Source organism: Mesoplodon bidens (assembly GCF_964165515.1).
Source record: "Mesoplodon bidens genome assembly, chromosome: 3".
NCBI lineage: Eukaryota > Metazoa > Chordata > Mammalia > Artiodactyla > Ziphiidae > Mesoplodon > Mesoplodon bidens.
Window position 1 is genome coordinate 137,155,907 of NC_138178.1, and position 14,717 is coordinate 137,170,623.

Sequence of the window (14,717 nt, forward strand, 5' to 3'; positions counted from 1 at the left end):
CATCCCCTTCAGACCTTTTTACTGTAGGTCCCATACACTCACCTGGTATCAAAGAGGGTAAAACTCCTCCCACTTTCAACTGCTGTATTAGTTGGCCCTCATACCTTCCATTGAATATTGGTTGGCTATTTTGGGGCTCTCTTATTCTCAGGTCCATCAGATGCTGCCATGATGCTTCCTTCTTCCTCTCACATAGACCTGGACACCATGTAGGTCTTGTGGTTGTTGGTGGTTTATCCCCACCAACTTCTTTGAGACTTATGGGGCTACCTTGTTATGTAGCTTTGTTATAAATGTTGTCCATAGAATTTTGGTTTTATTTTTAACTCTCTCTTTATGTGGGGATTCAGAGAGATTGAACACCTATGCTGCCTAGCCTCTATATTCTACAGTAATCAACTTTGTATGTGTGTTTAATATTAATTATATTTATCTCAGCATCATAAAAGGCTATGATCTAATTTAATCACTCACCTGTTATTCTTATTGTCTTCTAAGTTTTTAAATTTGCCTCTCATTTTTACTATCATTTTCCTTAAGTGTGTCTCTAACATGGAGAGTTTCCATACCCATCTTGCATGCTAGGCATTAGTTCTACTAAGTTGCAGAAAGTAAACATATTGTTACTATGTGTTCATCACCCTGGCCTTGCCTTGTGAGTCAAAATACCCAATCTGTGACTGTTTACATAATGGAAGACCTGGGCTTCATAAATGGTGGAAATATACTATATAGTTTTTGTAGAGTTTTTAAAAATCTAAATAAGACATCCACATAAGGTAAATTGAAATGGCATAAGCTGTATGCCTGTCATTCACTCATCTGAACTATCAGAAAAGGAGAGTATCCAAGCAAAAGGAATAGGAACAGATTTTTTTTTCTCTGAAAATAGTTACACCATAGTCAGAATTGGCCAAGGAAAGACAAATATGTATGGCTATTTGCAACTTTAATAGATTATTTTTTATGGAAATAGTATAATTTATGGAAATAGTACTTCTGTCTTATCTTTTCCAATGAGAAATTTATTGTTAAAGTGCTTCTAATGGCTTGAGACAGCTAATCTACATTTAGAGATTGAACTATTACCCCTAAAATATTTTAAAGAGGTCTTGTGGGTTTTAATATTTGTAAGTTGGGCTACATTGTATTGTAACTTACAAAAGATTTAAACTGAAGCACAAGAAATGTTAAAACACAAAACTCTGCTACAAAACTGAAAATATTATTCCTTGAATATTTATGGAGTGTATGGAGTCTGTTTTATATTCTGGGAGCATAAAAAAGTGAAGATCCCACCCCTGTTTTCAAGGAAAGAAGGCAGTTCTCTTTATATGATGCATGATTCACAAATGCTAGTCTGCATGCAAGTGCTGGAATTTGGGACAAGTTTTTAACCACTTTTTGATGAAAAATGGGAGAAGATGGGCCATATAGTAAATTTTTATAAATCTAAATTAATTTAATTTAAAAGACTGTTCTAAGATTATATCCTTAATACTTTTTTACTGCCAAATATCCTTTTGTTCAAGAAATTATAATCATAGTAAATTATAGGATTTTTTTTACTATGCTTACTAATGCGATTAAAAAGTCAGTAACACTATTTGGTTTCCAGAAATTTTTTAGATTTTAATGATCTGAACACTCAACTCTTGAAACCTGAGTCACTATAATAGACGCTATTCCAACAATACGAACTATGCATTATATAGCAGTGACTAATTCTATGGTGAATTCAAACAATTGTTTGTTTTAAACTGTAAAGAAATCAAGTTTATTTTTAATTTATAGTAATATTATTTTTATTTTTAAAAATATGTTGCAAAATATTTTCTTCAAGTACTCTTTATCTCTTTCTTGTTCTGGGTCTGAGTTCGTATATACTTTTTTTTGTGTGTGTGTGGTACGCGGGCCTCTCACTGTTGTGGCCTCTCCTGTTGCGGAGCACAGGCTCTGGACACGCAGGTTCAGTGGCCATGGCTCACGGGCCCAGCCGCTCCGCAGCATGTGGGATCCTCCCGGACCGGGGCATGAACCCGCGTCCCCTGCATCAGCAGGCAGACTCTCAACCACTGCACCACCAGGGAAGCCCTGAGTTCGTATATACTTTAAAAGAAAATTTTGTTTGCAACAAATAGAAGTAACAAATTAAAGTCTTAAAGACTTCTTACAAATATGTAAAATAAAGATCTGAATATATAAATGGCCAAAGATGAGAAACACAACAAACAAGGAAAAAACATTTTTAAATGTCTAATATAAACACATGGAAGGGCTTCCCTGGTGGCGCAGTGGTTGAGAGTCCACCTGCCGATGCAGGGGACACGGGTTCGTGCCCCGGTCCGGGAAGATCCCACATGCCGCGGAGCGGCTGGGCCCATGAGCCATGGCAGCTGAGCCTGCGCTCCACAACGGGAGAGGCCACAATAGTGAGAGGCCCGCATACCGCAAAAAAAAAAAAAAAAAAACACACATGGAAAATATATGCAACTTCACTGATAATAATGTAAATTAAAATAAGGGGGGTGGGTTGGTGGGTATTTAAGGAAATGAGCATTCTCAAATTCCATTGCTGGAAGAAAAATGGCACAAACTTCCTTAAAACTATTTGGCAACATTTATCAAGAGTCTTAACAATACAGAGATCCTTAAAACCAGTAATCTTATTCCTAAAAACCTTTTCTGAAAAAATATTGGTGTCTCGGTTAAAGTATTATGACCATGGACATTTGTTGCAGTGTTGACAACAATTAGAAGCCACATAAATGTCCATAATGAAATGTTTAAAACAATACTAATAATTCACATATTAGAATACTGTGCAATCATGAAAAATCATTTTAAAAAATAAATTTATTTATTTTATTTATTTAGTTTTGGTGGATTGGGCCTTCGTTGCTGCGTGCGGGCTTTCTCTAGTTGCAGCGAGCAGGGCCTACTCTTCATTGCAGTGCATGGGCTTCTCACTGCAGTGGCCTCTCTTGTTGTGGAGCATGGGCTCTAGGTGCATGGGCTTCCGTAGTTGTGGCACGTGGGCTCAGTAGTTGTGGCCCGTGGGCTCTAGAGTGAAGGCTCAGTAGTTGTGACACACGGGCTTAGTTGTTCCTCGGCATGTGGGATCTTCCCATATCAGGGCTGGAACCCATGTCCCCCACATTGGCAGGCGGACTCTAAACCACTGTGCCACCAGGGAAGCCCCATGAAAATTCATTTTGAAGAATATTTAATGGTGTGTGAACATGTTAGAAGGGTACAAAATTCTATATAACAGAATAATATGTTTTATATAAAAAAAATATTGGCATATAATAAAAAATGTTTTCAATGGTTCTTTCTGAACAATAGAATTATATATGCTTTCTATTTTTTCTTTTTATTTATTTACTGTATTTCTCAGATCTCCAACAAGAACATGTGTTACTTTAATAATTTTGAAAAATTATTATTAAAAATCATGTACTTCTAAAAAAAGGAAATTATAGAATGGAATAGTTTTAGTTTCTGCCTCTGAAGATGAACCCTTTTTAACCAGGCCATGAGTTCAATGGTATAAACTAGAAGCCTAGATATAAGAAATGTAATTCTTTGTTTGTTGGAGACAATTATCTTGCCAGTTTCTCTTTGCCTTCTCCTCCATGAAAACAAACATTGCCACTCTATGTTAAAAGGATGAAGTGAGAGTTAAGAGCAAATGACTAGGAAAATATATACATTGATACCACTGCTGCAGTATAACTACTGATTAGGTTTTCTGTGAGGATTACCAAAAAAGCCGTAAAATACTTAGAGAATCAGAGAGAAAAGAACTATGTAAATACAAACTGTGATCCTTCTAGCATCACTTCTTTTTGTATGTGTTGCAGTATAACCTTGAATATTTGGATGCAAGCCATAACCATGTGATAACTCTTGAGGGATTTAGAGGTCTGATGAAACTTAAGCACTTAGACTTGAGCTGGAATCAACTGAAAAAATCTGGCGATGAAATAAATATGTTATGCAAACACACCACAAGCCTTCTCACTCTGGATATTCGACATAATCCATGGCAAAAGGTATGAAACAGAAATGTTTATAAAAAAGCAAACAATCATTTTTATTTCAAAGCTGTTTTCTCACTACTATTCAAGAATAGCCAGAAACAGGCAAACTATCTTTGTCTCGCTAGAATTCCCTTAAGTATTTCATAAGTTGAATTTAGTGTAGTGATCAAGTGAATAAAATGTTACTATAAGAAAATCTTTAATTTCACATCAGACTTTTTTTGCAACCTCTAATAGTTTAAGAGTATTGTGGTTTTAAAAGTGTTAGATGTCACTGCCATTTGCACACCTTCAGAGAATTTTCATAGTGCAGTATAGCTCAGCATGCTAGAACCCTACTGTAATGAGGCATAGGAACCAAGAATAATAGAATACAGTGAGAGAAACATATTATTAAAGGGGGAAAAATTAACAAAAGCATGTTTACTTTTAAATTAACAATAGTATGTTTCTCTCACTGTATTCTATTATTCTTGGTTCCTATGCCTCAAATTCCCTGATAAACCTGAATTATAAAGTCTTATTTATGTTCTGTTATAAAAGGAAATTTGATTGAATGCTATTCTTTCTCATCACAAAAATATGTAGATTCATGCTAAGAAATTTCAATATTCAATGATTATACTGAAGAGTATCTCCAAGTATTTAAAATAAGCCCCAAGTTTATAATTTCAAGACTATTCCTTTCCTTGTTTTTCAAAAATGTATATAGACTATGTTCAACATGTTTAAAAGGGACTAAAGCATGATTGGTTCTATTAAATTGGCCATATTACTATGTTTATACTATTGTATTTCTCATTTTTAGCTCAGTAAAATTGAAGGATATTTTTCTTTTGCCAAATCAGACTTCCTGAATGATCACAGTACAGCTATAGCCCTGTTGCCAAATTAAATGTCAAGAGCTGAAGATCTGTATTGGATCACCCATGGAGCTGACTAGCTAAATGCTGATCTAGATAAACAGGAGGCACTGCAGTTGTTCTGTGAACACTTTTCACTGCAGTCACTTTTCAACAGCTTGTGGGATTTCCTCTCTTCACAAGAGTAGAACTATCCACCTTCAAACAAAAAAGATTGATTCTTAAATATAATTTAATTTCAACTATTATTTAAAGAATTAAGTTAAGCCTTTATTTTTAGGCAAATATAATAAAGTAGGAGATGCATAATTTGAATTATGTGGGAAGGAACAAAGAACTCCTTTCCATGTCATAGCACATGTAATATTTTGTAAATATTAACTTTTGGTATTTTTCCCAAGCCAGCCACATTAAGGCTGAGTGTTATTGGCAGATTAAAGACTCTTACTCAGTTAGATGGAGTCCTTATTTCTGAAGAAGAAGCAACAGCAGCTCTGAAATTTATTTCTGGGACAAAGATTACTCAGGTTGGATTTTATTGTTTAATATTTCTTGTTCTGTTTAGAATATACAAATAACATTTCCCATACTCTTATTTTGTTATTGAGATTTTATATTCTCTCTTAGCATGCTAATAAAAAAATCAGTCTATAACAATCATATCACTTGAATTTTTTTTTCTGTTTAAATGTATTCCATTTATTTATTTATTTATTTTTATTTATTTATTTTTTTTTTCTTTTTGCGGTATGTGGGCCTCTCACTGCTGTGGCCTCTCCCGTTGCGGAGCACAGGCTCCGGACGCGCAGGCCCAGCGGCCATGGCTCACGGGCCCAGCCGCTCCGCGGCATGTGGGATCCTCCCAGACCGGGGCACGAACCCGTATCCCCTGCATCGGCAGGCGGACTCTCAACCACTGCGCCACCAGGGAGGCCCTAAATGTATTCCATTTAAATACCAACTGGTTGTATGGATTCTCATCCTGCACACTACCCCAAAAATACCTCTAGGGTAACTGTTTTTTTCCTAGTCAACCTGAACTCACCAGAGTCCTTTAGAACCTATATGAAAATAAGCAACTTTCTGTGGATAAGGTAAGCTTCGAGGCCTTGAGAAAGCATTTAGTAAATTATTTACCTAGTATTGATATTATATGTGTCTGGCTGAAAGAAAACAACACCTATTAACGTGGGGAAGGGGAAATACCTATATTATCCAGATTAAGAACGCTACTTTGGCCAAAGTAGCTTCAACATCCTAAATATCTCCACTCTAGTTATCTAGCTGTTTACTTTTTGTGGAATATTTGAATATTAATTCCTTAATGTAATGTTTAATTTTGTATCTGTTCAAAGTGAAGGAAAGAAACTCCTTTGTTGATAAAAATATAATTAACTCCTGAAGAAGAGTTGGGGATTTATCCTACCAGAAATCAAAACTTACTAAAATCCTGTAAGACAATGTGGAATTGGCAGAGTTAGACAAATAGACCAATACAACAGAGTATAAAGACCCAGTGTAGACCCACACATACCTGGAAACTTGATAAATAACAGAGCTGCCTGTACAGATCAGGGAGCTAGTCAATAAAAGGCACTGGAACAAGTGCATTAAGGCTTTCACTACAAAAAGCAAAACCAAAAATGTTTTAGAAGGAAAGATCAGAGATTATCATTATAACCTTGAATGAGGGAAGAATTTATTATGCAAGAAACAAAGAGCATATACTATAAAAGATTGGATTTGTCTATGTTAAAATTAATACATCTATTCCTCAAAGGGCAGAAAGTGAAAAGACAAGCTATATACTGGGAAAAGAAATTTGAAACACATCTGACAAAAAATATTCTTTATATATCCAAAATATATCAGGAAAAAGACAACCAATCAAACAGAAAACTGAGCAAAAGATTTAAACAGACACTTCACTGGAGAGGAAATCAGAACAGCCAAACAACTTAGGAAAAGATGCTCTACCATATTAATACTCAAGAAAATAAACATTAAAATTTAAATGATCTACCAATTTATGGCCACTATTGGGGGGGGAAAAACCCTTGACAATATCAAGTTTTAGCAAAGGTTTGAAGTAAAGGTTACAATTGGTACAACCATTTTGGATAACAAATTGGCCCTATCTAGTAAAGCTGAATATATACATACCCTAAACCTAGCAAGTTATATACTCTAAAGAAACTCTTGCATATATATACCAAGCATCATGCACAAGAATATTTATGACAGCAATGCTTATAATAGCAAAAAACTGAAATCAGCTCAATGTTCATTGATGAGAGAATTGATAAGGAAATATTATATAGCAATGACATGTGAATAAACTACAGCTACAGGAAGAAGCATAGAAGAATCTCATGGATATAATGCTGAGCAAAAAAGCAAGTCATAGAAGAATATAAACATATTATTCAATTTACATAAAGTTTGAATATGTATAAGACTAATATTTTATTTATGGATATAAACATAAGTCTATAAAGAAAGCAAGTATGGTAGATACAAAATTTGAGATCATTTGATTGCTTCTTAGGGGATTGATTCACTTGAGATGAGTGATGGCTTCCAAGGAGAAGGAGAGAAAAAAAGATTAGGATGGGGCACCCAGGGAGCTTCTAGGGTGGTAGGAATATCCTGGCTCTTAAACTGGTTTCATGATGGATTATATGGTGTTTGTTTTATAATAATCCATTCACAGTTTTATAAATATTATTTTGTGGTTAAATGTCTGCTAAAACAAAAAAATGAGGGAGATATATAAAGTATATCCAGATACTGAAAACATTTTAAGGCAAAGAAAATGTCATATTTTAAAAGTATTCATTGGGCCACTCATCTAGGAAACAATTCTTTTAACTATATGTATATGGACCTCTCTGTGCTATTTCCTTTATGTGTTTTTTGTTTTATTAGTTATCTCTCTTACGGCATTCTAGTACTAAAGAGGAGAGATCACGGATTCTTAGTATATGGCCTTCTGCCAAAATTCTGACACAGATTTCAAAGTTAGGACCACATTCACATCTGAGTGGAAACTGGTACTTGAAGGTAAAGACAATCTATTAAACCTAATATAAAAATTTAATTTCAATTGATATTTTAGTCGGCTTTGGCCTTTGTATCATAACGAGGGCATAGATAGGTAACAGGCAGAAAACTGGAAGAGCCAATTTAAAAGTAAAAGAGAAGTCAAGTCATGAGTAGTTATGTCACAGGGGCTAGAACTCAGCAGTGGTCACTATAGAACAGGAAATTTAGAATAAAGGTACACTACAAAAACAAAGGGTAGATTCTGATAATATATCAAAATAAGCAAGAAAACTTTAAAGCTCAGAGCCAGAGACCAAGCCAAAAGTTTGGGTGGCAAGGTAAAAGGGATCAAGAATCCTGGCAAGAGAATGGGGGAACTGGTCAGAATTCAGCCAAGGCTAAGGGAAAAGTTATGGAGCACTAGCAGCTTCTTGCTCAAGAAGCACCCTTTTACCTCTTGCCAAAGATAGAAACTGGGCTAAGAGAATCTGACCCTTGAAAATGGAAGATATTAGTGGCATTCTTTTTATTACAGAATATACATAGATATTTAGTTGTGATGCCAGCTCCGTGATAGTCTTAGCTGACCCCACAGGGAGTTGTGAAATTAGAATGGCCCTTTAAATCTGTCCCAAGTTGGGCTAAGATGGCCAGGCCTTTCTTTCCTTTCATCATTGGATGTGGGCCAACCTGGGAAGGAGCATGACCTTGGGCAAGGCAGCTCTCTGCTGCTGATGCTGTCCCTGAAGGGACTGACAGTAGAAGGCTTTCTGCCAACAGCACTTGCAGCAACTGGGACAAGTCCTTCACTGCTGGGAATCTGACTGGCACAGCTCAGTGTCTATAATACCATATAAGTCCCTCTCTGAGTTATAATCTTGTCAAATTTTACTTTTCTGTAAACTAAAAGCTTTGCAATATCTTTAGTTCCCAGAGGACTTTTTTATGTTACTTACCACATTTGAATTATTTCATTAGCCTTTTTATCTTATAACGTTGAAGTTATTGATGTCATCCAGAAGCAACATATAATGTGAATTATTCTACAGATAACTGCCTTAAATTTAGATGGGCAACATCTTTTTGAAATCACAAATTTAGAAAAATTGGAAAATTTGAAGTGGGCATCATTCAGCAACAATAATCTCACTAAAATGGAAGGCTTGGAATCTTGTGTTAACCTGGAAGAGCTCACATTAGATGGAAACTGCATCTCAAAGATAGAAGGTAAGGTATTAGAGAATTCTAAATTCTTAAAATATGAATGTCTAATTAACAAGAGCAAAAAGTGAATCACACTGAGGATAGAATTTCTGAAGAGGAAGGTCTCCAGAGAACTTCCAAGAAGGTTTGGAGTACAGTATTCTAAACACCTCTTTAGTGGGATCTGTGACTGGCTGCTATATACAATGAGCCCAACTAGCTGCCTTCCCTCCCCTCTCTTAACCAGTGTTTACCATCTATTACCAAATTTAGCACATTACAAACTAGTCAGTATTCAAAATCTGTACCATTGAGTAAATAAATGAAAGAATGAGGTGTGCTTTTGAAAAAGATAGAGCAGCTCAGTTCATTTTTCAAAATATGGAATTAAGGTTACATTTGGAAATTTGAAGACTTTCAACAAAATGAACATTTTATTCACTAGAGGTTGAAAATCAGATGTACTATGTAACCTTTTACTGGGATCCACATACAAGTACAAATTAAGCAGCTTTACTAATGCCTACCTAAGTGTACACACACACATATCATGCATACTTATCTAGGTATAATACATTTCTGGATGTGCATTTTGGTAACAAGGCTGTCCTTGTCAAGGAGAGAAGGTAGGAATTGAAAATCATGCCTGGGAAAGAGACTTAATTTATACTTTATTAGCTTTTGAATTGTTTTTAGCATGTGTGTACTACCTTTTTCATAAAATAGAAAATTTTACTTTAAAAAATTACATATGCAAAAGCAAGTATTAAAAACAGTATGTATAACATTTGTTATACTTCATTTTAATGGCTGTTAACAATAGTTTCTAAAAATTGCTTGATCATAAGAATCACTTAGGATACTTATTGAGTATATAGATCCACAGGCCTCTCCTCTGTAGATTTCAGCTAAGTAAACAGTGGGGGGGGGTGTAGGTCAGGCATCTGTGTTTACAACTATCACTAGTCTCCATTCCCATACAATAGGGTGTTAATTTTGCTATGTATATAACAATTGAGAACCCTATTTCCTTTTTATTCCCCTCCATAAGCCCACTGAAGGGGAGACTCCTTCAACCTGCATTTTCCCTATACCCACTTTTCAAACATAGCTACCCCACTAAACTTTAACAGATATTTATCTTCTTTTTTCCAAACATAGATAGGCTTAATATGCATTTAAGGATTTTTGCTTTGATAGTACATCCTAACTTGCCCTAGATTGATTTGCTTTCAGCATTTCATAGTCCCATGATAAAGGCTGGTGTGAAAGGGGTGCATGAATAAAATTTATTGAGGACTGATTATTTATTTGCCAAAAGCTATAACTGATACTTTTCAAATGCCATTCCATTTAATTCCATAACCGTTAGAAGCAGATTTCAGTATATCCATTTCATGGATGAAGAAAATTAGTCTCAGAGGTTACATAATTTTACATAATTTACCTATGGTCCCAAATCTAGTGTGAAACCAACATTTGAAACCAGCTCTGACTCCAGAGTTCTTATCTGTCAACTGTACCATCCTACCTACAATTATAAAGTGTCTACAGCACGTAATGTACATAGGGGGTTAGATTGTGGTGAAAGGAAGCATTTTCTAAAGTTCTGTCTTAGAGTACTTTCAAGCATACAAAGGTAGAATTAGGTTCTTTTTAATACAAGTGATGGCACAGTAAGGAATACTTTCCAGAGTGTTGTATTCTAGTTCTTTACCCTTAATGTTTTACAATGGGGGTTGGTGATTATTTTGAGCTTTGTAAAGTAGAGCTTTATATTATTGTGATGGTGAAAACCTTAATTAATTACATAATTTAAAGGTTATTTGAAAGCTTAATTCAGTATTTCCTATACAATACCTTCCCTTAACACCTAAAAAAAAATGAGTCTACTTGGAAATCCAAAATTGGAATTTAATATATTATCTAGGACTTAGTACACATTCTATTCTTCTTTAACAAAAGGAAAAACGATGATGGTTAATACTATAAAATCTGTAAAGCCATTTGAACTTAGAAAAAGAGAAACAGTAAAACAACCAGCCAGTTATTTTTTAAATTAACTTTTTCAGTGCTGTCTGAATCTTTTCTTGAATTTGCTTATTTTTCTAGGCATTTCCAAGCTGACTAAATTAACCCGCCTCAGCATAAATAATAATCTCCTCACTGGTTTGGAAAAGCATACTTTTGATAACATGCTTCATCTTCATTCCCTTTCTCTTGAAAACAACAAAATCACTTCATTGAGTGGTTTACAAAAAGCTTTTACACTAATTGAATTATACATAGGCAATAACTATATTGCTCTCAATCAGGAGATCTACAATTTAAAGGTGACTATCTGGGGTACTAATGTTTTTGGTTTTCTAAATATTTTCTTATTTCTTTATACTATGAAAGTAATGCATGTTCACTGTACAGAATTTGGAAAATATAGAAAAATGTAAGGAAGAAAATAAAAATCAAGAAAAATGTATTTGATGGCCATTTCCTACCATTGGGACTTGCAGTGTCCTCTTTCCTTTTGCTGATACCGTATTGCTAGGGCTTTATCTCCTACCAAAAACTTATGTCCATTTCCCATCTTTCCTTACTTGCAGCCTTATCCTCATTGTATTCCCCCAATACAACTACTTCTAGAGCTTCAGAGTCAACCTAATCAACAACAGCAACAAAACAAACCATTATACATTATAGATGCGGATTAGTTTTACTTCCTCTTGTCTTAACCTCTCCCATCCATATCTACTCAGGGCCCTTTCTTCACAACAAAGGTCTTATCTAATAAGGAAGCACATTTTCCCTTAAGATGAATTCTGCTACTCTCTTACAAGGCAGAAGCACTTCAGTTTTATCCCTCATCAGAAGACTGTGTTTTTCATTGTTTCATTTCACTGTTGTATCTGTATACACACATACCATTTAACAGATCGTTATTCCATAAACAAAGTATATGTTCTAAACTTTGCTAAATTTCTTTACAAGTCTTTATCATGGGTAATACATTTAGCACCAGCATCCAAAAAGGGATTCTGATCATATAATATAGACCACTGAAATACTGCACAAAACTAGACCTTAATAGTATGAAAGTATAACGCTTGCACTAAACAGCAGCATACTTAAAAACACTCAAATCACTATGAAATGATAGAGTAATTTAATATTAAAATTCAAGGATGATTAAACTCTTAAGGGGAAAAAAACTTGTTAGAGTGAGATATATATGTATATCACTTTAAATGTATGTATTTTTATTACCAGGGTTTATGCAACCTGGTCATTCTAGACATGTATGGAAACATTATTGTATGGAATCAAGAAAACTACCGGTTGTTTGTAATATTTCATCTTCCAGAACTGAAAGCTCTGGATGGAATCTCAATTGTAAGTTGTTTTATTGACTCATAGCATTTGGTCCAGGCTTCATATTAATATATCCGTAGGCCATAATCATTTTGAATGTTGCTTTATCACTAGTATGTTACCCAAACTTATTATGCTTATTAAAATCTAGGTCTCCAAAGCACATTTTAGATCTGGGTTTTAAATGTTTCTCCTCTGGCTAGTTTTTAATTGTTTAAATTGAGGTAGTCGGGGAGGGAAGATGCTGCTTACATTTGCACCCACTGAATTCAGTGCCTAACAAATTTATGAGACAGGATAGGAGAAACTGCCCTGGACCCCTACCGTCCTCTTGGGCCTAAAAATAGCTTCCTGTTACCTGGAAAAATACAGTTGTTAAGATTTAAGAAAAACATATTTGAACCAAAAAATGGTATGTCAACATTACTAGTAAACTATACTAGTAAAAAATAACTTTTTATACTGTGTAAAAAATAACACAGAACATACGACTGAATATGAAAGCAATATTTGGAAACTTGGATTCTATAACTAGTAAGTTCATACAGGGCCCCTGATTTCCATGTAATAGGATAAGTGCACAACAAATGGGTGAAGAATAAAAAGGTTCCCTGTGTAACATTGCCTAGCCCCTGTCAGACAATAAAACTCATCAAATTTCTAGGAAATTGAGAGATAGTTCATGATTATTTGGGACTTTGAGGTGCTCTGAGATTACTAATTCTAACCCTGATTTTTTCAGGGCTCTCCTCAGAATGAAGAATCAAAAACATTCTCCCCCAAACACAAACAATTCTCTAGAATCTTGTATACTGGGTTTTATTTAGGTGTTGGCTTTCATTGAGGGACATTTTAAAAACAGTCTCATGAAACTAGTACTATATGTGCTCCAATGGTGGTGTTGAGTATCCTTCCTATCTCTCTGTGCCCTCATTTGAAGGGCCACCTGAGAAAGTGCTTTTAGAAGTCAGTGTAGGAAAAACTTCTCCCCCTGAGGAAAAGTTATGCTCTCCTCACTGACAATGAGTATTTTTTAACTATTTTCCTTTTCACTTTGACTACCTAAAAGCTCAGGGCCACATTTATGGTTCAATGACAGAAACCCTGTAGGACTTATGGTCTATCTGTCCCTATCCCCAGTTTTGATCTATTCTAACTTACATCATTCTCAGTCTTGATCTTCACTATTTATTATTTGCATTTTACTATTTGATTATATGTTCCTCCTGTAAGCTGCCACAAATTCTTTGTGGAATGAGGTAGAATATAAATATATGAATTAATAATGGACATGAAGACTAGATTGAATAATTTAGACTTTAATTGAGAGGTAATGGGAAGGCATTGAAGATTTTTGAGTTGGGGAATAAAATATTGAAAACTATATATTAGGAAATTTAACAGCAGTGTTTAGAGTGATCGATGAAAAACCAATAGGAGGCTATTAGCGTGGTCTACATGTGAGGTAATGAGAAACTGAAATAAACCAAGGGGAAGTGCTTTTAAAAATGGAGAGCTGAAAGGTAGGAGAAATACTGGGAAGAATTGACAGAACTTGGCAACCAATTAAATTTGAAGGACAAGGAAATGGAAGAATAAAAGATGTCTACAAGACTTGAGTCTATTCCACTAAGAGATATCATAACAGAAGTATGATTACAGGAAGAAAAGCAGTTTCAGGAATAAGACGATTAGTGTTAGACACATGAAGAAAGCTGATGATTAAAACCAAAAGCATATAACATTGACTAAGGAAAGTGAGTAAAGAAAGTAAAGAAATCCAAGTGAGGCTTTAATACTTCCATTTAGGAAATGTAAAGAGGAAAAGAAGCCACCAAAAGTAGACACAGAGGGAAGTAGAAGAGCAATATAATCCTAGAGTGTTTGAGAGGTAAATGGACCTGGACTTTAGAAGTGACATAGTCCAAATCCTTTATTTTATGAATGAGCACAAAGAACTCCAGAGAATTTAAATGACATTCCAAGTGACATGACTTTTTAATGGTAAAGCATGGACAGCTGAGCCTCACTCTGTGCCCAAGGCTCCATGGATATATAATCATACTGGGAAGTAAGGGAGTGGTACTGGAAGTTCCAACCCTCTAATCATGGTTGATTCCCCTGGCAACCAGCCTCCATTCTTAAGGACTTTCCAAAAGTCATCTTGTTAAGATAAACTCAGGTTGGTTGAAAG

The 14,717-nt window shown here is 35.0% G+C and overlaps 1 protein-coding gene across 1 annotated transcript in view; it reads left to right on the forward strand.

Moving 5' to 3' along the window:
* LRRC9 (leucine rich repeat containing 9) overlaps positions 1-14,717 on the forward strand; it is a gene marked incomplete at its 3' end in the record, with an annotated part of 95,673 nt that overhangs the window by 45,613 nt on the left and 35,343 nt on the right. The window contains exons 17-22 of the mRNA XM_081230274.1: positions 3,867-4,058; positions 5,311-5,436; positions 7,838-7,972; positions 9,004-9,181; positions 11,270-11,490; positions 12,422-12,544. Coding sequence (XP_081086400.1) covers positions 3,867-4,058; positions 5,311-5,436; positions 7,838-7,972; positions 9,004-9,181; positions 11,270-11,490; positions 12,422-12,544 — 975 coding nt within the window. The remainder of the gene's footprint in view (positions 1-3,866; positions 4,059-5,310; positions 5,437-7,837; positions 7,973-9,003; positions 9,182-11,269; positions 11,491-12,421; positions 12,545-14,717) is intronic.